Here is a 25,463-nt window from a genome sequence, read left to right on the forward strand (position 1 = left end):
TTTGGGAACAGTAAATCTGCCATTTTTTGACCTTATCAGTTGTCTGATTAGGGAGAATCCGACAGAGAGGCACTTTAAAAATTTTTTTTTCTCCTTTCTTTGGCTGGGGTTGTTGTGACTTGCCGCCCATGGTCACACAGCTAGGAAGTGTTAAGTGTCTGAGACCAAATTTGAACTCAGGTCCTCCTGAATTCAAGGCTGGTGCTCTATCCACTGCGCCACCTAGCTGCCCCCACTTTTTAATTGGTAGCGAGGTGAGCTTACATGTGTGGAAGAAAATTTCTTGAGTTCTGAACAAGATGGAGTCCCTGCCCTCTAGGAACTTAGGATCTAGCAAGGGAGATAAGATGTTTACAGAGTAACTGTGACACCGGGGTAAAAGGGAACAGATCAAATAAGAAAGGTGCAGTGTGCTCGGGAGAGGGCAGAGATGACTCCTGGCCCAGGAGGAAGGCGAACTTTTGAGCTGATCAAGCTTTGGAAGGAAGGATAGGATTTTCAGCAAGATTACAGTGAGCTAAAGGCATTCTAGCAGAAGGGAGCTGCTTCATAGAAAAACACTAGACAGGAAAGTGTACATTTAGGGGAAAGAAGAAAGGAGCAGTGTTGTGAGATCTATCAAACCAGGTGTCTTCTTTGACGCTATTAGGTTTTTTTGCCTAATCCCTCATTCACAGTTCTTTGTTGTACTAGATTCCAAGTTGTCAAAATCTTGGTTTCTGGAAACAGGAGAGTAGGAGTTAGTGGGATCTTACTGTTTTGGTTTCCCCTCATTCCTCTCCCCTTCCTTTGTAGATGAATTTGCAAACTTCATCAGAAAAGAAAAAGAGCTATATAAGAACTTAATGCTTGAAAGATAGTTCAGCGCTGAGTTCAGAAAAGGCTGATTTGTGGTATTTTTCTCTAGTCTCTCCAGTTGTCCCTTGAATGGCCTTTGTTTTACCTCCTCTCAATTTCAGGAAATTTTCATTTCCTATCTATCTAGAGGTCACTAAAAATCTGAAGTTTTAAAATCTGGTCTCCTTCTTTCTTTCCTAATTTTAGAGGCAATGTCATTTGCAGCTCCCCTCAGGAGGTGACATTATTTTTAGCAAGCCTTGTAACTCTTTGGGGCAAAAAATGTGACTTTTGGAGTTCAGTCTGCTTAGTTTCTTGAAGACAGGAATGTAGTACTCTTCATAACTCCCTGAAGTGCCACATACCCTATTTTCCTGAATAAAGGACCCTTTGTAATGATCAGACATAAAGCCAAGTATATACATTTTAAACCTGTTCTCCCTATTTCTGCTAGCCACTTCAAATGTAACTGCAGCAAACTACTGATAAGTTGGATTATAGAAAGGCAAAGATGTTTTCAAATCTCTCTAAAGTTTCCACTCTGATTAATCATTATATAGCAAGCAGTTATATGGATTGATAATACCACTGGTATTTATAACATCTTGTAGAAGTAGACTGAGGTTCCTTTATATCCTGGGGAGAAGGTTAGGGAGCTACTTGTCTACTTTAGTGTGTGAGCTACATTTTCTAGAAAAGGAAACTGACAGTAAAATAATAAATGTTAACTCAAAGCCCTTAGGAAAATCTAGCTGCTCAAGTCAAATCCAATAACCATTTGGTATATATTCTATATATGGTAGACTGTAGTATATAAAAATGAAACTATAATCTCTTAAGGGGATTATCTGGAGTGAGATAATAAAAATTTTAATAGTACAAGGACCCAGGAGGAATAAAACAGTATAGAGAGAGATCCTGGAAGGAAGAATAATGTAAAGTTGGTAGGAGGGAGTTTAAGATCTGGTAAGGTTTTATGTAGAAGATAGATCTTGAATTGTATCTTAAGGAAAGGAAAGGTTGATCCAACAGGTAGAAAATGTGGGAGGAGGCCATTTCAGACCTTGAAAGACCATAAAGCTACAACATCTTGTACAGAATGTGGGTGGTACAATGAGTAACTTTGCATTGACTAAAGTAGTATTCTGCTAGGAGTAGGGAAAGGTTGAAACTTCTAGAAAATGGATAAAATAGAAATTGGGGGAAGAGGAGGGGCATTGAGTACAGAGCAGGGCCAGTGTTGACCTTGAGAAATGGCTGTTTTTGTAACAGTGGCATTGGGAATGCATGTGAATTCCCAGTGATTCAGTGGTAGGACCCTTGTAATATATGTGTTGCCGATGAAAGGAACCTTTTGCTTGCAAGGGAAGAGGCAGGAAACAACATATGCATTTATAGCAGAATAGATTTTAAATGTTTTTTTTTTTTATTATGAACTTAGCAATCATCAACACAAACATTTCAACATAAAAGGGCGATTGCATAAATGTAAATTTACAAGGTAGTGACATACTTGACCTATGTGTCCCCTTCTTTATTCTTCTTAGTATTTTAAGTATTTTGTTGATTTTTTTGGGCATCTCTATCACTACTCCCTAAGTCACCCATTCCCCCCTCCCAATTCTATTCCTCATCCTCTAGCAGATAATTATAATCAAGCAAATCAAATTAACAATGTGAAAATATCACATTCTGTAATTCTAATCTATCAACTTTTTGCCAAGAGCAATGTTTAGACCCTTTATCCTGTCTCTAGATCCCAAGGCTACTCACATTGGCCCTAAATGGGGGGGGAAAAAACCCCAACACTTAAGTTAGTGCCATAAAGTGGATAAGAAGCTGGTGAGAAGATAATGACCCAGGTGCCACGCTGCATTTGGTTCCTGCTTTACAAGGGGAATACAAATGAGATCTAAGGTAGGTCTTTGGAAATTCAAAACCTATATAGTAAGACTGTGCCATGGAAAGAAATAAGTAGATATGTCCACAGCCTGCAGCACACTGAAATGATCCTTACTATTTAGAAATAACTCTATCATGACCCATTTCTAGATGTTGGCAATAAGGCTGAGCTCATGACTGGGAGTAGAAATGTTTGTTCCTGCCTCTTGAAATGTAGGGCCTCAAAGCATGAAAGGACTCCAACTTTCTTCGGTGAGAAATTCAGTCTGAATTAATGATACAGACTGTTCTCATTTAAGAGGAAGCATCTGTGGGGTTAGCAAAAGAATGGCAGAGGATAATTTTGGATTGACATGAAAATGTTTGCTTTTCTAATGTGATACTATTTGATAGGTCTCTTTATCAAAATGTCCCAAGAAAGTATTGAAGACCCTTGAAAGTTTGGGACCCGAAGGATATAGCCCTCTTCCTCTTGCAAGATTGGTACTGAGAAGCTCTATCAAAATCATGGTTAAACCCTGCGAAGGGAAAATATACAAGAAACACTTCTACAACAAATAGATATCCTCTTCCTACTCCCTTGCCAGGTTTTAAAAAAAATAAAAATAAAAAGGAAAAATACCCATCCCACAAATAGGAATGCAGATGGAGCTGAGCACTGTCCTAAATTCGCGCTACCCTTCTATTGGTAGCCACTGGATGAGTCTAACGACAGAGAGCCAAGACCTAGTGAAACAGTAGGTCACTGTTGCTACTGTTACGCAGGAAAATAAGAGATTTTCATGAGATTATTGAGTTTTCATTCATAGTGTTAGTATTTATATAAGACAGCTTACAACCTACCACAAAAACTAATATAAAAGCTAAGATGTTTGTTAATTGTAATTAACTATGTAGGCAGCACCAAAAAGAGCCATCTGCAACAGAATGGGTAATAAAAGTTTCTACTCTGAATCTAGGAACCCACTTTTTTTCTGCTTTGCTCTTCCATCACAACTACACCAACAACAGCTGGAGACTCCAGTTTTAGATTCTGTCACTGGAGATAGAGGAGGTGGGCACTGTCATATTAAAGTTAGTCTTTCACATTATAGTTCCTGATTTTTGATGATTTCTGTGTAATTTTCAGTTTTGCAGGATGAGGCTTGGAGGGCTTGGTGGATTTGGGTCTTGGCTGGACCTCCAACTTCATCCCTTCAATGGTAAAAGCTCTGGGAGTCCCTAATGTATCCTGGTTCAGTTCTTGCAGGCTGTCAGCTGCTTTGGGTGCTGGAAGCTCTACTATGTAAAGAGAAAGAAAAAAAAAAAGTTTTGGTAATATTAAAGATTAAATAAATTTAAAAAATTTTAAGTCTTAAAATTAAGATTAAAAAGGCATGTGATTAAACATAGATAATAGGTAAGAAAATGAAGCTCTGGATATGTTAAGGAACTAGATATTGTTTTTTTAATTATTTTCCTTCTTCCTTCACTAGCAGGATCTCTCGAAACTCCTGAGTTTTTTTAACTAGAGCCAGAACAAGCTAGAGAGTCTACAGAAGCAGCTGTTGCAACTGTCTTGCACAACAGCTTTAGCTACTGTGTCCTGTCCTCAGTGTCCTGGGGGACAGGAGGTCCTTGTGAACATGTGCTCTTTAAATGCTTTCCTGATCCAGCCTTAGCCCTACAGTCTCCACTGGGGCACTCAGGACACTTGGACCTAGAGAAACACAAGTTCTTGTCATGACTGTTTCACAACATGAAATAGAAATCTCGGATTTTGGTCCTATTCTAAGTCAAAAGAAAGAGAAATGTGCACTTTTGTGGTTAATAGTTTACCTGAAGTTTCACCTCTCAGGCAGCTTTTCACTAGTTCTCAAGAGTCAGTGAGTAAGCATTTGTTAAATAGCTACTATGTGCCAGGCACCCTGCTAAGGACATAGAGTCCAAAGATAGACCTTGCCTTCAAGGAGCCCATAATCTACTGGCACCATCATCTGATATGTATGCTGTCAAAATGCATTCTAGTTAGTATCTCATCGTGGCCATTAAACTCCTACTGGATGAACAACAGCTAAGTCAATAATAACAAGAATAAAAAAAGCTTGACCCAACTATCTATAACTATGAGTAAATTCAAACATTGCATGAGGAGAAGTTTGCTATTTGAATCAGTCCTACTTCACATGGTTTAGCTCAAGCTGTAGAGCTGGAAAAAAGAAAATGCTGGAAAACTATAATTAGTTAGTTCTTTAACTACTACATCATTTTCCTTTTGTCTTTTATATGCAAGTAAGAGAATCCCAGGGTGATTGAGAAAATCAAGTCCTTGGGCTGCTTGCAAAACTAATCCATCCCTGTGTCTTGAAATGGGACTATATGCAGACCACTCCAGAGAAAGAGGGTTTTTTCCCCCCTCAGAAATTTCCAGTAATCTCTATCATTTTTCTTAACATCGTGTTAGCCTTTTACTTCTAAGATGATGCTTCTGACCCAGGATCACTACATGCAATACAGGTATTTAAAAACATTTTGGGGGGGGTGTTATTGATCTGTATATCCCTCTATTGTTCTTTACCAGTGATATGCATTCAAGACAATAGACTGAATTCACAGGTGAAGTCTATGGCTATGACTCAGAGCAAAAAGGAATTGACCCATGTGGAAACTGAACCTATAACCTCTACCTCACCATGACCTATTTTAAAAAACTGAGCTAACCAGACACAAAGTTAAAAACAGCCAACTGGAAAAGACCCAGGGCAGAATCTGAGCAACAAGGAAATTGATGATTGAGGTAAATCACATAATGAGCAAGTTGGCCAACTAATTGATTTATCTATACTGCTCCAATCCCTAAAGTTCAGAATCAGCTACATAATAATACAAAGGACAATAATGTTCTCCTCCTCTACTATACACAGTGGATAAAGATCTCATGAATTAACCTCTAGAAAATTTTAATACTTGGTGCTCTTGTTTAATTCCCAACCAAACCCATATATTCACTGCATTCACACAAGCAAGCACTTAAGTCTTGAGACTTAAGGTCTACAGATATCGGGGCTTGTCCATGACAATGATTCTCTCCAAATCACCATTTTGTAAAAGACACTGACTCTACCTAGTCATTTAAAAGAATGGAAAAATTGGACAAAGTATAAACTTAAGGGGGAAAAAAGACTTTATAAGGTAAATTTATTTGAACAAATGGAAATGAAATGACAGTGCTAATGGGGAGAAGAGGGCATGGAAGTGACTCGATTCTATTCTGAGGATGTTAGGAAGGGAAAGAAAGATTAAATGGAATACATTAGTATAAGAAAGGAGGAAGAAGAGATGGGATTTACTATTTCTCATAATTGAAGTATGTGAAAAAAAGTGTACAAATGTGGAAGAAGTGGGTTTCAAATGAACTTCATTTTCATCTGCATCAAAGAAGGGTTAAATATATACACTTTTGCACATGCATGCACACACACAAGAATTCAGTATAAAAATTCATAAAGCTCAACAGATGGAATATTAAGAGGGAAGATAATGTCACAGAGGGAATATCTGAAAGCATAACTTTTGATATTGTGTGAAATAGAGAGATCAGGTGAAGAACTTACAGGAATGTGTGAATTCTTTTTCTGTATTTTATTTTCATTATTTCTGTGTTTCCTCTATGACTTGTATAATATGTACAGGCCCATATTTATTTGAGCTTTGGCCAGTTATAAACATATTTACTTAACCTGAACTGATGACATTTATTAGTATTTGACATTTATCGATATTTAGTCTATTAGCTTGAGCATTGTCTGCTTAATTATCTGAAGCCTGAAGGCCTGATTTTCTGTTTCCTAGAAATCAGGTGATTTCAGGGAAACAGAAACCTTCCATTCCAATCTCTCTGGATAGCAACAATCAATTAGAAACCTCTCCCCCACCCCCTTCTCAATGCTCTCTTACTTGAGATGTAATCTCTTATATAAAAGCAGTGTAACTTTACTACTTCTTTAGCCCTCCTACTATGAGCTTTCTCTTTTCCTTATCTCGTGCTGGGACAGCTCATCCTCCAGAGGTTTAATAAACAACCTTTCTGCTTTCTGCTTTTTATTTTGAGTGATCTCTGAGTAGTCATTTTGGGTAAGGGTCTTCTACATCCTATACAATATCAAAGGGGTAATGAAATGAAAAACAAAAGCAGAAAAAGAAGAAAGAAACAAAGACCTGGAAACTAAAGGGCAATTATCAATCAAGAATGGCTGAGTAAATCTAATGGGATATTTATTATTGTAAGAAATGAAAAATGATGATTTCAGAAAGTCATGGTTAGTATTAAATAATACTTTATGAAGTGAGTGAGCAGAAACAGAAGAATAATTTATACAATGACAACAATAATGTAAAGAAAAAAATCCTGAAAAGTCTTAAGAAATTTGGTCAGAGCAATGATCAACCATATCTCCAGAAAGGCTAAAATAAAACATGTTTCTCATTTGGTAGAGAGGTGATAGATGCATGATATGGAAGGAGTCATATATTTTTGAACATGGTCATTATACAGATAAATTTTGCTTAATTATACTTATATGCTATAAGGATTATTTTTTTCCTCTGTTTTTAATTGGGAAAGGAAGGAAGAAGGGAGAGAGGGGTAGCAATTACAATGCCAGAAAGAGGGGGAAATAGGAGAGTCATAGACACATTTTAGAAATACGCATTGAAGAGTTCAGATAATAATTCAGAAGGAAGAAAAGCCAAGCAAGGCAGCTTTGGAAGTAAAATGCTATATTTATTATATAGTATGCCTTTAATAAAGGAAATGATAGGGAATAAAGATTCACAATTACATATACAATTTCACTTTTGTTTCTATTTTATATATGTACCTACTTTTTTGTATTTTTAAGTTCAAGATAAAAAAAATGTATAGTCAATTTAAAAAAACTGAAGAGGTTGGATTTTTAAAAAAAGAAGAAAATTATGTCAGGACAGCTGTGATAAAAATCACAGGTTAGAGGAGACCAGAACTCTGGGCCTCAGGGAATAGGGACTCCTAGATCTCCCAAAATGAAGAGGATGAGGAAACTTAGCAGGGAAGCCTCAAGAATTGGATAATAGTGGGAGGGGAAAGACTTCAAAGGGTGAGGAAGATTCCCAAAGGTAACTAATAGGGAATACAAGAGAAAATCTTAAATACCAAAAGACAAGAGAAGGCCTGAATGAAGACCCATTCCACAAACAGATAAACCACTAAAGAGGATAATGAAGAATAAAGGAAATGATTGAATCAAAGGGCATATTGCTGTGAAAAAATTGTAAATTATGGTTTCTTGTCTTTCTATGGTTATCCCAGTGTGTTATAATACTTGGAGTCTGAAAGTCTTTCTCAATGTCTAACATGTTCGTGTTGCTTCAGCCTATTTAGTCACCTTATCTCCCTTCATATACTTGGAAAAATGATATTGAATCCCTCTCCAACTTTTTCTAGAGTAAGTAAATTTAGTTCCTTTGGCCTTCTTTCAATGAATTTATTAAACAACATTTCAAATCAGCTTTTTTCTTTTTTCTTGCTCCTCTACAAGTTCTCTCATGCTTCTGTTGCATGCCCCTAGCATGGACAGTCCTGGAGTAAAGAGCTGATCAATATTGACCATAAGGATAGGATTACTGGACAGTTCCTGAAAAGAAACCTATTTGCTTTTGGAACAACTCCTGCTATGCTTATACAAAGACAGTTTACTCTAAATTATATTGCTGTAATATTTTTCATTTCTCCTCCGCAAATTAGGCTATTTTCTTCTTAGTTTTACTCAACTGTATCCTCACATATAACAGGAGACAAGAACTTTAAGTTCTAGTCTTAGCTTTGGCAGTGATTTATGTGATATTAAGTGAATTACTTAAACTCTATTTAACTTAGATCCTCTATCTGCAAGATGGGAACAATAATATTTATACTTGGAAGGCAATAAATCAGAAGTACTATTAAATTTCTGCTAGAAGGAAAAAGTTACCATGAAAAATCTAATACTACGGCAGCATAGTGGAGGCACAAAGAAGAATGTATCCATGGAAGAGAAAGTAGTAGTTTGATTGAGAGAAGAAAGAGTTAAAAAAGTAACATGAGATAAGGCTAGAGAGTAGGATCATGCCATATTGTAGATCATCTTGATCTAGGCAAAGGTGTCTAAACTCTAATTGGAGGACGTTAGGAAACATGACAAATTATACACAGGGCAGATTAATTTGGCAGTGGTATAAAAGATGAATTGTGATGAAGTGAGGGGTGGAGAATGTAGACTGAGAAAAATTGTTAGAAGACTATTTCAGTATTCTAGACAAATGTTTCTAGGCCTGTACTCAGGTGGAAGTAGAAATAGAGAGTATGGAGTTTTTGTTAGGAAGAATTGATGAAATATATAACAACCAGAATGAATATCATAATATTGAGGAGCCCAGTTAAATCTTCTGTCCAGCTGAGATTATATTCTGTAGTGAATCAGCCCAATCTAGCAGTAGAGTAATTTGTCTATAATGGATATTGATGGCATGCTCTATAGTAAACTTCATCAGGAGAATCAGGATTCTCTGAAGAAAGGACATAGAGACTTATATGGCTCCCCACCTGACTACCATTATAACTGTTCTTCAAAGCAGACTGTTTTTGTGAGAATTTTGTACTTTTTTTTTTTTTTTTGGCTATACCAGTTAAGTAAATGCTTTAAGAACTGAATCTACAGGTTGATTGTTTATGGAAAACACAATGGTATGGGCTCATGACCTATACAGAGTTAGGAGAAGTTACCTATAGGATTACCCATAGAATTTAAGTAGCAGTAACCCCTTTGGGAATCCAACTTGCCAATGTGAATTGGGTCGAGATGGGAGGAGGTATATATAGGATCAGAGTATGATAGATTTAGAGCATTAAGAGATTTAAGAGGCCATTGAGTTTAACTTTCTAATTACAGGTGAGAAAACTGAAGCATGGAGAAGTTGAGTTACTTATCTAGTATCATAAAGTCAGTATCTGATGGTGGGCTGCGATTTAGATCTTCCTGATTCCATTTCAAAGTTCTGTCATCCTCTTATAGGCTTACAACCTCTGTCATCTTGGACTCTTTACCCTCACTCACCCTACATAATTAATTCACTGCTAAATCTTGTAATTTCTACTGTCCCAACATCTCTTGTATACGGCCCCTATCTCTCTACTCACACAACCACAATTCCAGATTAGGTCCTTATTACCTCTCAGCTGGGTTACTGGAACAATTTTCTAACCAGGGTTTCTGCTTCAAGTCTTTCACTACTCCACTTGGGAGTTGCTAAGGTAATTTTTCTAAAAGGTAGATTTGACAGTATCACCTTCCTATTCAATAAGTTCCAGAGAACTCTTTACTATCTCTAGGAACAAAGTCCCCTGACATAAATACCTGGTCACTACCTCTTTTTCCATTCTTCCTACATTTTATCCCTTCCATGTATGCTTAACATTGTATTTCCTGTGTCTATGCCTTTGCCTTGGTTCTTTCATTCCTACAATGCTTTGCCCCTTCATCTTTGCCTCTGAATTTTCATGGTTTCCTTCAAAACTAATCTCAGGCCCCACCACCAAGGGAAGCCTTTCCTAGTTCCCCTAAACCACTAAGATTCCCTTTATCTACACTATGTTATCCATCATATATATTATATGTACCTAGTCATCTGTCCTCTCCTCCATTAAAATGTGAATTCTTTGATAATACAAAGAAGGGTCCTTCTTTGATTCTTAGTGCTCAACACAGTATCTAGCACATGGTAGGCACTTGATAAATATATATATTTTTATTATCCACTATACCATTCACAAACAATACTTTAGTACAAAGGAATAAATTTTAAATGATGGAATTTCAGATAGTCTAGAAGGTTACTTGCTAACTGATGCTATTTAGTTGTTGCAGTCATGTCTGACTCTATGGCTCCATTTGGGATTTTCGTGGCAAAGATACTAGAGTGGTCTGTTTCCTTTTTTAGCTCATTTTACAGATGAGGAACTGAGGCAAACAGGGATAAGTGACTTGCCTATGGTCATACAGCTAGTAATGATCTGAGACTAGATTTGAACTCAGATCTTTTTGATTCCAGGCATAGCACTCTATTCACTATATCACTTGTTTGCCCTTATGGAAGGTTGTTTAGGAATATGTTTTAGATTAAGAAGTCTTTCTGTGGCATTCAGATCACTCAGATCTGCTTACATTTGTTTTTCTTCTCTTACAACTAAAGTGTATACACTTTTCTTACCATCAGAGTTTAGCACTTAATTGTTCCTGTAACTGTTTCATGCATATTGGTATTGTTTCCCTTGCTAGAAATAAATCATGACATGCCAATTTCTTAGCCAATCACTTAACAAATATTTGTTGCATACTATGCCAGGTACAAGGTGATTAAGACATGACCCCTATTCATAATGAGATACACATGTAGTAGAGGAGATAAAGGTATCTCTCTCTATAGCCATATCTGTATAAATATATTCCCTATGTTTCTGTGCTCCGAAGAGAACAAAACTGTACTCTATTAAATACATGGAGGAGGTCCATGATGAAAATGATATAACTGTAAGGACATTGAGGAACAGATTTTTAAGATATCTAAAGGATGAGAAAATAGCAAAAGCATAGGAAGAGGGGAGAGAAAAAGGGAAGTCTTGTTCCTTCTTTCTTCCAAAAAAAAAAAAAAAAAACCCCAAAAAAGCTGTAACTACTGTCTAGTATGTCTTCTTTCCCAACTAGAGGCCAGAAATTTTTATGAGAATAATTTATTACCCATTGAGAGCATCTTAGATGATAGTACTAGAAGGTAAAATGATTTTCCAAGCGATTTTCCACAATAGACCACATCTTTTTCATTATTAAACTGACTAAAAGATGTGTCTAAAGAATGAAAGATTCCACTGTGTTGGTTGACAATGAAAAAAAATATTTTTTAAAATTATAGCAAAATGCTGCCTTAAAGGCTTTTCTATGACAGTGGTGTTCCCTGTGAATATGTTAAAATGTTATTTTTTATTCTATTCTATTATTTTATTCAATTATTTATTAAACAGTAACAATAACAAACCATAAAAGGAAAAGAGGATTGTGTATGAAGCTGAAAATCTATTATGAACAGCTTACTTTTCTTTTTAAACATATAATTCAGCATGCTATCTCCAAAACTGTCCTGCTTACATGTTTTCTATGAAAGTCTATTCTCAAAAAAATGCTTCAATGATCCTCTTTGTTTTCTTTTTTCTTTTAAATTTCAGTAACCTCATTGCTAGTCCTTTCCTTCCTCCCCATTCCCCACCTCCCAGACTAAAGAAAAATAAAACTCTTGTATTAGATATGATAGTCAAACAAAGCAAATCCCCATATTGTTCATAACCAGAAATGTAAGTCTTATTCTGAACTTTGAGGTTATCCTTCTCTGTCAGGAGGCAGATGAAGTATTTCATTTTTGGTTCTTTGGATTCACATTGATCAAGAACACTTAAATCTTTCAAAGTTGTTTATCTTTATCGTATTGTTATTATTCTGTGAATTGTTCTTTGTGTTCTACTTACTTTATTTCTACATCAGTTTATACAGATTTTCCTGGGTGTATCTGAAAAATGTCCCTTTAATCATTTCTTATAGTATAATAATATTTCATCATATTCATATAATCATTATATTAGAACTCCTAACTTTTTAGTTATTTGCTACTAAAAAAAAAAAAAAAAAAAAAAAAAAAAGCACTGCTAGACACATACATATTTTGTCCATGGCACACTATCTTTCTCTTTGACCTTTTGGTAGGTACAGTCTTAGTAGTGTTATTGCTGGGTTAGAAGGAATATAAAGGCTAATGACTTTTGGCATAGAATTTCAAATTGTTTTCCAGAGTTACCTGACAAATCCACAGACCAAACAACAGCACCCACAACTCCTCTAATAAATGTAATTTTTCTTTTTTTTTTTTTTTGGTCATTTTTGCCAATCTGATGGATATGAGTTAGAAACTCAAAATTGTTTAAATTTGCATTTTTCCTAGTAATTTGGAGCATTTTTATATAATTGTTGGATTTTTTCCTTTGAGAATTACCTGTTCTTGGCTTTTGATCATTTATCTTTTGGCTACTGGATAATATCCTTATATATTTGAAACAATTTCCTATTATTTTGAATATAGGTCCTTTTCATAAGTTTTCTGCAAAAATTTTTTTCCAGGATGTTTCCTTTCAATTTTAACTGTATTGTGGTTTTAGTTGTGCAATAACTTTTCAATTTTATGTAATTAAAATTATCCATTTTGCTTTCTGTTTTATTCGCTATCCTGTTTGGCCATGACTACTCCTTTCTAAACAGTTACATGTTTTCTTCCTTGAGCCTCTAATTTGCTTATGATTTGACCCTTTATATTTAGATCATATATCTATTTGGAGTTTATCTCAGTATCTGTGATGAGATTTTGGTCTAAATACAATTTCTGCAAGACTTTTTGTTATGCCGGCAATTTTTGTTGAATAATGTTTGCCCTAGAAATATCTCACTTGGATTGCCTTTGAAAAGTTGTAAAATTCTCTTAATGACTCCAAGCTTTTCCCTGAATCAAAGGCCCTTTTCTTTTTAATACCAAAATTCCTTTGTTGTATGTCTTTGCATGGGACACTACTTTCTGAATAAATAAAAATAAGAATTATCCAGAGAGCAATGGAAAGCTGCATGGTGGTATGAGTAGGCTGCAACACATTACAAACAGAAAAGTATGAAAAAAGTAAAGAGTATCATCAAAGCAATTTATGGAGGATTTTAGTAAATGTGGTGATAAAGTTTATAGCTGAGCCTAGTTACCTTGAGAAACTCCTCCAGCAATGAAGAAAAAACACCAGATGAAGCAATGATCAATCAAAACAAAAAGGAAGTGAGTGAAACAAGGTTGCCCACTATCACCATTACTATTCAATACAGTACTAGAAACTCTAGCCTCGGCAATAAGAGCCGAGAAAGAGATTCAAGGAATTAAGAGTAGGAAATGAGGAAATCAAATTATCACTTTTCACAGATGACATGATAGAGAACCCCAAAGACTTTGCTAAAAAGCTATTAGAAATAATTCAGAATTTTAGCAAAGTTGCAGGATACAAAATAAATCCACATAAATCCTCAGCATTTTTATACATTAACAACACAATCCAAGAGCAAGAGATACAAAGAGAAATTCCATTCAAAATAACGGTCGATAGTATAAAATATTTGGGAATATATCTACCAAAGGAGAGTCAGGAATTATATGAGCAAAATTACAAAACACTTGCCACAAAAATAAAGTCAGATTAAATAATTGGAAAGACATTCAGTGCTCTTGGATAGGCCGAGCGAATATAATTAAGATGACAATACTCCCTAAACTAATCTATTTAGTGCTATACCAATCAGACTTCCAAGAAACTATTTTAATAACCTAAAAAAAATAACAACAGAATTCATATGGAACAACAAACGGTCGAGAATTTCAAGGGAAGTAATGAAAAAAAAAATTAAGTGAAGGTGGTCTAGCTGTACCTGATCTAGAACTGTATTATAAAGCAACAGTCACCAAAACCATTTGGTATTGGCTAAAAAATAGACTAGTTGATCAGTGGCATAGGTTAGGTTCACAAGGCAAGATAGTGAATAAAAATAGCAATCTAGTGTTTGACAAACCCAAAGATCCCAAATTTTGGGATAAGAATTCATTATTTGACAAAAACTGCTGGGAAAATTGGAAATTAGTATGGCAGAAACTAGGCATGGACCCACATTTAACACCACATACTAAGATTAGATCAAAATGGGTCCAAGATTTAGGCATAAAGAACGAAATCATAAATAAATTGGAGGAACATGGGATGGTTTACCTCTCAGACTTGTGGAGGAGGAAGGAGTTTGTGTCCAAGGGAGAACTAGAGACCATTATTGATCACAAAATAGAACATTTTGATTACACCAAATTAAAAAGTTTCTGCACAAACAAAACTAATGCAAACAAGATTAGAAGGGAAGTAACAAATTGGGAAAAAATTTTTACAGTTAAAGGTTCTGATAAAGGCTTCATCTCCAAAATATACAGAGAATTGACTTTAATTTATAAGAAATCAAGCCATTCTCCAATTGATAAATGGTCAAAGGATATGAACAGACAATTTTCAGATGATGAAATTAAAACTATTTCCACTCATATGAAAGAGTGTTCCAAATCACTATTGATCAGAGAAATGCAAATTAAGACAACTCTGAGATATCATTACACACCTGTCAGATTGGCTAAGATGACAGGAACAAATAACGATGAATGTTGGAGGGGTGGTGGGAAAACTGGGACACTGATGCATTGTTGGTGGAGTTGTGAAAGAATCCAACCATTCTGGAGAACAATCTGGAATTATGCCCAAAAAGTTATCAAAATGTGCATACCCTTTGACTCAGCCGTACTACTACTGGGCTTATATCCCAAGGAAATACTAAAGAAGGGAAAGGGACCTGTATGTGCCAAAATGTTTGTGGCAGCCCTTTTCATAGTGGCTAGAAACTGGAAAATGAATGGATGTTCATCAATTGGAGAATGGTTGGGTAAATTATGGTACATGAATGTTATGGAATATTATTGTTCTGTAAGAAATGACCAACAGGAGAAATACAGAGAGGCTTGGAGAGACTGATGCTGAGTGAAACCAGCAGAACTAGGGGATCATTATATATTTCAACAATGATACTGTATGAGGATGTATTCTGATGGAAGTGGATATCTTCAACATAGAGAAGACCTAATCCAATTCCAATTGATCAATGATGGACAGAATCAGCTACATCCAGAAAAGGAACACTGGGAAATAAGTGTAAACTGTTATTTTTACCTTCTGAATCCAATTCTTCCTGTGCAACAAGAAATTCGGTTCTACACACATATATTGTATCTAGAATATATTATAATATATTTAACATGTATAAGACTGCCTGCCATCTGGGGGAGGGGGTTGGAGGAGGAAGGGAAAAAAATCTGAACAGAAGTGAGTGCAAGGGATAATGTAAAAAAATTACCCATGCATATGTACTGTAAAAAAAAAAAAGTTATAATTATAAAACAAATTAATTAATTAATTAATTAAAAAAAAAAAAACAAAAAGGAAGTACCAGCAACCACCTCCACATCTGCCATATCTGCCATGGAGGAGGCTAAGCTACATTTTCTTTTAAATGATACTGAAATGGCCCTCAAGATTTAATTGACTCAGGGGAGTAGCCAGGGTTCTGGTTATTGACATAGTTCCTGGTAGCCAAAGTACAAAAGTTAGATAGACCATGAACAAGTCAACATTGATTTAGGAAACTGGGCTGGAGTCAGGAAGACTCATCTTTCTGAGTTCAAATCTGGCTATAGACACTAACTAGCTGTGTGACCCTGGACAACTCACTTAACCCTGTCTGCCTCAGTTTCCTCATCTGTCAGGTGTACTAGAGAAGGAAGTTGGCAAACCACTCCAATATCTTTGTCAAAAAAATTCCAAATAGAGTTATGGAATTGGACATGACTGAAAAAATGACTGAACAACAAAAGGTCAACATAGGCAAAGAATCCATATTCAAATGAATCAATGTTGTATTCTTGCTGATGATTTTTCCCATGATTTGGATAAGTTTTTATTAACTATTAGATGATCTCTGAATATATCCTTTTGTTCTAATTTCAATCCTGAATCACCAGACTGGTCTAAATCAGGCCCAGCCCATAACACAGTCTGTCTGGAATTATAGCAGTTTAGCCACAACAGCATCTAGACTACAGAGGACATAAACCCAGGCCCCAGGAATTCCATTCAAGAGTGCAAAGGGAGAACAGAAGCTTGTTCCAGCACAAAGTATCAATCCAGAAACTTTCACTGGCAACATCAGTAAACAGAAGAAAATTCCCAATGCAGTGAAAAAAATGCCACGGGTTAAAAGAAGTTCAAGACATAAATCTAGAAGACGTTTAGGTAAGTCCAAGTACAACCTTAGAAAAAGAATGGCTTGGCTCTAAAGATTCTAAGATGGATGGAATAAGTAAAGCAAAAGACAAAAGGTGAAATTAGTTCTTTAGAGGAAAAAAACACATGCCCCTTCTGCTCTCTCTTACAGATCAATATTTCATTGCTTCCATAATGTACAATACATTTACTCATTCCCAAATAACCTCATTTATTTCCAGTTCTTCATTAAAACAAAATTAATACTATAAATATGGGTCCTTTCCCTTATCTTCTGATTTCTCCAGTGCATCAAACTAGTAGTAGTATTTCTGTTTCTTTCTTTTTTTTTCTTTTCTGAGGCTGGGGTTAAGTGACTTGCCCAGGGTCACACAGCTAGGAAATGTTAAGTGTCTGAGATTAGATTTGAACTCGGGTCCTCCTGAATTCAAGGCTGGTGCTCTATCCACTGTGCTACCTACCTGCCCCCTGGTATTTCTGTTTCAAAAGGTATGAACATTTAGTGACTTTTGGGAGGTACAGTTCCAAATTGCTCTCCAGAATGGCTGAATCAGTTCACAGCTCAACAAACAGTACATTAAAGTGCCTGTTTTCTTATTTTCTTATTTTCCTTTTATTTCCTTATTATTTTCCTTTTTTTTTTTTTTTTTTTGGTCATCTTTGCCAATTTGATGGGCATAAGGAATAAATTGTTAATTTAGTATTAGTGATTTGGGGCATTTTGTCCTATGGTTCCTTTTAACATAATATAATTTTGTTTATCCCTTAATATTTTTTGAATATTTTTACTTTGTCAGAAAGCATGATTATGTTTTTTTTTTTTAATTATTCATCTGATGAACTTTTTTTTTCCTGCATTGTGATGTTAAAGTTTTCTGTTCTGTGTTCTTTTGGAAGCTATAATTCTATACTCTGTCTTCAAAATCAGCATGTTTTCCTTGCCTAGTAAGCTTCTTTTCTTTTCTTTTTTACTTCTCTTCTTCTATATTATCCTTCATTTCTATTATTTGCATTCCCAAACTATTGTTTTGTTCTTTTTTGTTTCTTTTGGTGAGACTTGCCATCACAGAGCACAATTTTTCTATTCTGTTCTTTATTTTTGCTGTGTAAGCTATCCATTCTGTATTAAAAATTCTCATTTCTCTTCTTGACCACCCAGGAGAGCAATGAGCTGTAGTTCCATGTTCTTCTTACATTCTATAGGATCCTCTGTCTTGTCAAGTGTTGAATCATTTTATTTTCCTTTGAAGTATTATTCATAGATGTCTGAACTTATTTTCTAGATCTGAGATTGAATTTCTTTCTGTTGCTAACATTTCCCCTGTTGATTTATCTGGTCTTTGAGTTTTCTGCTTGAAATCTTTGGTAATTTCAATCCTCTTCTCCTCCCCCCAATTTTCCCCTTTCATTTTTGACTCTGTCCCTTCTGATGATGGTTTCATTGGATACTAGATCTTAAAGTGCCTCAGCTTCCTTCCTTGCTGGACAATTCATAATTCAGTGTCTCTATTCCAGGTTACTTTTGGATTATCAGAACTGGACCCTGTTGGATACCATGCTCTTTCCCTAATGTTTAGTGAAATGCTACACAGTCCTCTCCATGCATGGCTTGTTCTGTTCTTTAGTTCTCTGACTCAACACCAGCAGTTCAGAAAACTATTACACTGGTACCGTAGGGTTGTTTGCCTCAGGATTGGCACTTTGGAGCTTGGTCCTGCTGGTGCAACAAGGTTGTATGCACTGGTATTGGTTTTGAATTTTGCAGTGCTAATGCTACAGGGTTACAGCCCCCAGTGTAAACTTTTGCTTCTGAAGGGCTAAAGCCATGGTGGCTATCTGTCATGGCCAGGTCAAACTTCTGCAGCCTGGAACCAGGGTCTCCATGACACTGAAAAGAAGAATGAAGATTTGGATGTAGAGATGTTATAAGTCTATGTGTTAGGTCCTTGGATGTGCTGGTCATCAATACTGTGGGAGGTGGGGGAATGGTGCTGAGTGAGTTTAGGGTCAGTGAGTCTGTTCTTGGTGGGTTTTTTTCTTAAAACCTTTTTGATTCTGGGTGTTCTAGACTATGGAAATAGCTGAAGTTGCTTTATCTTTGGTGTACTTCTGTTTTGCAAAGGTTTGAGTAGTTGTAGGGATTGCAGAAAATGTTTAATCCTCCATCTTGGATGGAGTTGCTGTATTTTTTTCAAATGGCTGTTGATAACTTCCATTTTTATTTTTTAACTAACTTCCTATGACCATTTTTCTACTGGAAAGTTAGCTATTGTTTTTATATACAATAAGATTGAACCTTTGATCTCATTAGAGTTCTCCCAGGTGAGGAAACTTAAGTCTCTCAAAGTAGGTCAATATATTTTCTGCAACTTAGAGTATTAGCTAGAGGGCATTAAGAGGTTAAATGATTTTCTGGGAGACAAAGCAAGATGACAAAGCATTAGGAAGAATTATAGCCAAGTTCTTCCCCAAACTCCTCCAGGAAGATCTAGAAAGTGTACCAGATCAAATTCTGGTGAGAAAATACAAGAAAAAAATCATAGTGAGTCATTTTCCCAGCCCAGGTTGGCAGACCCTGGGGACTAGGTCTGGACAGAAATACACCATTTGTGAAGCATTCCAGTTTGGGGAGAAGTTGTACAAGAGCAAGGGGAAGCCCAAGACTTATGTTGGGGGGGGGGGAGTGGTACAGGTACCAACTAATTGCTGTTTCTCCTTGCTGGTTCCAGGTTACAGATAAAAGGCAGACTGAAGAGGGGTACCCTGGGGTGTTGTATCAGATAAGAAATGATATTATGAACACAAGTCCAGAAACAAGCTGCAGTAGCATGGTTTGGACCACAGGTGAAGAGCAGGATCTCAGTTCCAGGTTCTAGACTAATCTGAAGACTGTAGAGGAATAACTAACACAGGAAAGTGCTCAACACATACTAAATGCTTAACAAATGTGTACTTGGATTGGATAGGCTGATAATGGCTGAATCCTACACCAATGTATTATTAGTCAGACCCAAACCCTGGTCAGGAACACGAAAAAACTCAAGCTAAAGTGGGAGGTGGAGGGGCAGAAAGATTTTGCCCAGAATCAGATCACTTTGGGAGCACTGAAAAATGACAGGTCTCCATTCTGGACTGTCCCTGAAATTCTAGAAAACATAACATTCAATATCCCAAGAAAATGGTAACAGGAACAGCAGAAACTAGACTTAATATCAAGTCTGAAGTCAGGAAAGAAAATGAATCTCATCACAAAAGGGTATTCTAGAGAGAGAGATACTGAAGATACAAACCAAGAAAGAGAGAATAACTCAAAAACAAAAGTAAAGTCTCAAATTAAAATAAGAGTGGTTTGCTAGTGCTATTGCTAGCAAGTTGGTCCTGGAGTCAGGAAGACTGGGCCTAATTTTAACCTCAGGTACTTCCTAGTGGAGTGACTCTCACTCAGTTTTCTTAACTGTAAAATGGAGATAGTACCTACTTCCCAAGGTTCTTATGAAGATCAAATGAGATAATATTTGTAAAATACTTAGCACATAGGCACTTAATAAGTCCTTGTTTTCTTCCCCCTTTCCCTATCCGTAATTATAAAATATCTCTTTTCCTGATCCTCTAAATTTATTTATCACATATATCCTTTGATAGCTTGGTCCTGAATCTATTTGGAGCTTGTTGTGCTTTATAGTATGAAATCCTAGTCAAACCTATTTTTTTACCAGACAGCTGGCAGAATTTCACAGTAATTTTTGTCAAAATATTAAATTCTTAGCCCAATACCTATGATTTTTGAGTTTTCAAACACTATACTACTATATTCATTTGCTTCTGGATCTTAGGTACCTAATCTAGTTTACTAATCAACTTTACTATTTTTTAACCACTATCAAAACTACAAATAGTTTTGATAATTATTGCTTTGTAGTATGGATTGAGATTGACTATTGTTGGTTACCCCTCCTTACCCTTTTCCCCCATTCTTTTCCTTTGAGATATTTAATTTTTCTAGATAAATCTTATCTAGTTTTGTAAAGCAATTCTCTGGTAGTTTTTTGCTATGGAATTGAAGTAAATTCATTTATATAGTATTGCCATTTCTATTATATAAGCACACAACCAAAACATAATCAATTAATATTTCTCCAATTATTTCAATTTCAATTCCAATCATTTCAACATTCAACAATTAATGAACATTTATTCATCTAATTCCTTGTGTATTTTAGTAAATGGATCTTCAGATATTATATATTTTATAGTTTTGAATAAAATTTCTCCTTTTATCTCTTCTTTCTGGTTTTGTTGGTAATATACAGAGGGGCTGGGGCAGGTAGATGGCACAGGGGATAGAACACCAGCCCTAAAATCAAGAGGACCCGAGTTCAAATGTGACCTCAGACACTTACCACTTCTTAGCTGTATTCCTGGGCAAGTCACTTAACCCCAATTGCCTCAGGAAAAAAAAAAAAAAAAAAGGCAGGAAAACAAAAGGGGGCTGATACTATTTTGCTGAAGTAATTGTTTCAGTTATTTCAATGAAATATTTAATTTTGGGGGTCTTCTAGGATTAGAGACAGCCAGATGGCATAATAAATAGAATAGCAAGGCTGGAGTCTGGAAGAACTGAGTTTAAAATTCAACCTCAGTTCAAATCTGGTTGCAGATATGTGTTACTCTGGGCAAGTCATATAACTTCTCAAATTTCCTTAACTATAAGTTGAGATAATAACAGCATCTATCTTGCAAAGTTGTGAGATGGATGAGATACTGTTTGTAAAGTGCTTATCATAGGAACTGGTATATATAAGATTGGTGCCATATAAAAGTTTATTCCTTTCCATTCCCCCTTCTCTACCATGGAATCAAAAAATCCCATTAATTTTTGTTATTTATTTTTTGCTCAGACTTGTTCTCTCAATTTCTTTTTCTTGTCTTATTGAGATAGCTGGCATTTTTAATACTATTAACAAATAATAGTTGTGACAATAGATATTGCTGCTCTGATATTACTTGGAAAGGATTCTATTATCTATTACAGATAATGTTAACTCTTAGTTTTCAACAGCACAATTTACCATATTAAATAAAAATCAATTTGTTCCAAGCTTGTAAATATTTTCAATATAATATTTTGTAAAAGTTTTCCTTCATCTATTCAAATAAAATCATAATTATTTTATTACAAATGATATATTTACATTTTTAATACCGAATCAACCTTTTTATCTTTTTGTTACATTGATGTTGCCTCTTTACTAATTTTTCTGTGTTGATATTCATTAAATATTGACCTGTGATTCTCTTTACTTTATATCTTCTTAATCAGGGGACCATATTTATCTCTTAAAAGTAGTTTTGTCAGTTTTCCCTAAAATTTTGTTAACCTTTCCTTTAAATATTTAAAGGGCATACCATTTGGTATGTAAAAATATTTATACTGATATTATTTCATTATCTCTGATGCCTATATATATAAATATAATGTTTATAAGTATAAACATAAATATAATGCTTGTCTTTTTTAGCCACATCTGTTTTTATTGTTGCCTTTTCTGAGGTTATGATTGTTATCTCTCGTTTTTTAAAATTAGCCTTAAGTATAATAAAAAATTTTTGTTCTAGACTTTTATTTTAAATCTGTGTGGATCCTTAGGTTTCAAATGTGATTATTATAAATAACATATTAAGATTTTACTTTCTAATCCATACTGTTTTCTGTTTTGCAGGTTGAGTTCATCCTGCTCATACTTATGAAGGTGATTAACTATGATTTTCCCCCCCCTCCCATTAATTCTTTTATAGTTTTTTTCTCTTTTTCTTACGTGGTTAAAAAAAAAAAAAAAGGAGATGGAGAAAGGAAAGGATGTGATCAATTCTATTATTTTATATTTAAAGTAGTCTATTCTTTCTCTCTGTACCTCTACCAGCACCAGACTCAAATCGCTTTGTTTTTTTGATTCTCCTCTCTCCTTTATGATTTACCCTATAAAATTGAAATTTGTTTTTACTATTTTAGTTCTCACTATCTTCCTTCCTTTTTAAATCAGTTTCTTTTTCTCACTCCCATTTGCTTATTTCTTCACCAAATTATATGTCAAACTTCCTTTGTGAAATTTGGATGTGTGAGGGTTATAAGATCATTATCCATTCCTTCCTCCATGTTGATATACTTTTTTCCACATCCCAAACAATGATTCTCTTTTTTCTTCCTCTTTTTTTTTCCTTAGTGCATTCCTTTTTCCTATCCCCTCTCCCCCTTAATTCCTATGGTCTATACTTGAGAAGACTTTAGAGGAATAGGGGATGGAGGATGTCATCCTAGGAAAGGTGCTAGAGAAAACCCAGGAACAAAACTTATGAAAGTAGAAAGGTGGGTCTTCTCTGCACTAATAGACTAAGTACATCACCGAAGCAAAACCTGAGCATTCTTGATTTCTGTGTTTATTTCTTAACTCTTTGTAAACCTTGACTAAAGTAGTAATTCTGAATGGACATTAATCTCTTCTCCTTCAACTAATATGTAAGCAGTTGTTCTATTAATTTAAATATGTAATTAATTTTCCAGGTATCCTTTAAGTTATGTGTTTATACATTTAAAAATTTTTACAAAGAAGTGTATTAAAGTTCCTTTCTTTCTTTCTTTTCTTTTTCTTTTTTTTTTTTTTTTTTGTGCTCCCAAGAATTTTCCACATTTTTATGAGGTAAGTTATTCTTGTTATAAAATTTTGGTTTTTGCCTTTGGAATTTTACATTTCAAGAGTTTATTTCCTTTAGAGTACTTCAAACATAACCTCATGTAAATCTGACTGTGATTATTTGGTGTTTTCACTATTTACTGTATACTTATAAATTTTATTTTCATTGATTTGGAAACTCCAGAATTTGACTATAACATTATACAATTTTGGGGGGGAGGGGAATTCACTTTTAATTTCATGTATTTTGTGTTTATATTAAACAAATTTACAGATTACTCTCACTTTGTGAGATCTCTTATAACAAAGTAAGTAAAACTAATAACACAATGACCTTTAAATGAAAGTGCATGCAACATTTCCTATCTGTGGTACCTCCCACCTATCTACTTTTTTATGAAAAGATATTTATTTTCTCTCCCTCCCACCTCCCACTCTATTACAAAAGAATTTAAAAAACACTTATTCATAAGCAAATAAAATAAAATTCCCCAATGCCTGGACCAGTCACTGTTTTGGATTAAGGGCATAATGGGAACTATATGTTTCATTTTGCACCTTTAATCTATCGCCTCAATACAATGAATGATATTTTATCAGTTTATAACATGATTATCAGTCTTCTAGAATAATTATTACTGAATAGATTATAGTTCCTATAATTTACCAATTGTGTGTTTTTATATTATTGTAATTGTATAAATTGTTCTTATTTAATTCTTTATAAAAGTTCCTGAAATTGTTTATTTTTATAACAACATAAAATAATATCGTTTATGCTATACAATAATACCAGTTATTTATTTATTTTTGCTCTGCTCATTTCATTCTGTGTCAGTTCATAAAAGTCTTTCCATGTTGTTTTTTCCTTATGCTGAAAAAATTGGAGTTAAGTAACTTTCCAGGGGTCACATACCTAGGAAGTATTAAATATCTGAAGATAGATTTGAACTCAAGGCCTACTAACTTCAAGGCTAGTGCTCTATCCACTGAGCCATTTAGCTACCCTTCTATGTCTTTTAAAAAGGATCTATTTCCTCATTTCTGGCAGCACAATAATACTCTTTTGTATTCATATACCACAACTTATTTGGCCATTTCACAGTTGTTAGATATTCTGCTAATTTTTAATTTTTTGCCACCACAAAAAGAGTTGGTGTAAACATTTTTGTTCATAAAAGACCATCTCTCTTTGATCTCTTTTAGGTATAGGTCTGGCAGTGATATAACTGGGTTGAAAGACATACTATTTAGTAAAGTTTTGTTTTCCAAAATGATTGTACTACAAATCTACCATCAATATACCTATTTTCCCAAAACAGTTCCAACATTTATCATTTTCCTTTTTTGGCAGCTAGCTGATACAGTGGATAGAGGGCTAGATATGGAATTGGAGAAGACGTTGAGTTCAGATCCAGTTTCAGATAAGTGTGTGTTTCCTTATCTGTTAAGTGGACATAATATTAGCACCTATCTCCCATAATTATTGTGAGGATAAAATGAGATGATATTTGTAAAGCTCTTTGTAAACCTATTATTTTCATCTTAGATACTTAGAAGTGCTTTTATTTGTGAATTTGAATTTTTTTAAAAATTTAGTAGTGATTTGGAGCATTTAAAAAAAATATGACTATGTTTAGCTTGACTTCCCTTGGAAACTATACATGTGTATACACACACACACACACACACACATATATAAATAACATATCCTTAGAACATTTATCATTTGGGGAATGGCTCTTTTCTTATAAATTTTAATCAGTTCCTTATATAGCATAGAAATGAAATCTAAGAAAAGCTTGTGCAAAAGATTTAGTTGTTTACCTTTTAATTTTAACTTTTATTAGATTTGTTTGTGCAAAACTTTTTAAAATTTCATGTAACAAAATTACCTACTTTGTCTTCTACAATCCTATTTCTTACTCTTTTCCTACCTAAAGATGTTAGATAAAATTTTCCATATTTCTTTAATTTATTTATAATGTGACCTTTTATATGTAGGTCATGTCTTCATTTACCATGGTCTGAGTTGGCCTCCTTTA

At 34.8% G+C, this 25,463-nt stretch overlaps 1 protein-coding gene across 3 annotated transcripts in view; it reads right to left on the reverse strand.

Moving 5' to 3' along the window:
• Window positions 1-2,224: 2,224 nt before the first annotated feature.
• Window positions 2,225-25,463, reverse strand: part of CCDC57 (coiled-coil domain containing 57) — a 275,586-nt gene continuing 252,347 nt past the window's right edge. For 2 of the 3 annotated variants that reach the window (XM_074260497.1, XM_074260495.1), the window contains exon 18: window positions 2,225-4,020. In XM_074260497.1, coding sequence (XP_074116598.1) covers window positions 3,815-4,020 — 206 coding nt within the window. In that variant the 3' untranslated portion in view covers window positions 2,225-3,814. The remainder of the gene's footprint in view (window positions 4,021-25,463) is intronic. The other variant, XM_074260496.1, reaches the window with a different exon arrangement.

This window comes from Sminthopsis crassicaudata, chromosome 4 (assembly GCF_048593235.1).
Source record: "Sminthopsis crassicaudata isolate SCR6 chromosome 4, ASM4859323v1, whole genome shotgun sequence".
Taxonomy (NCBI): domain Eukaryota; kingdom Metazoa; phylum Chordata; class Mammalia; order Dasyuromorphia; family Dasyuridae; genus Sminthopsis; species Sminthopsis crassicaudata.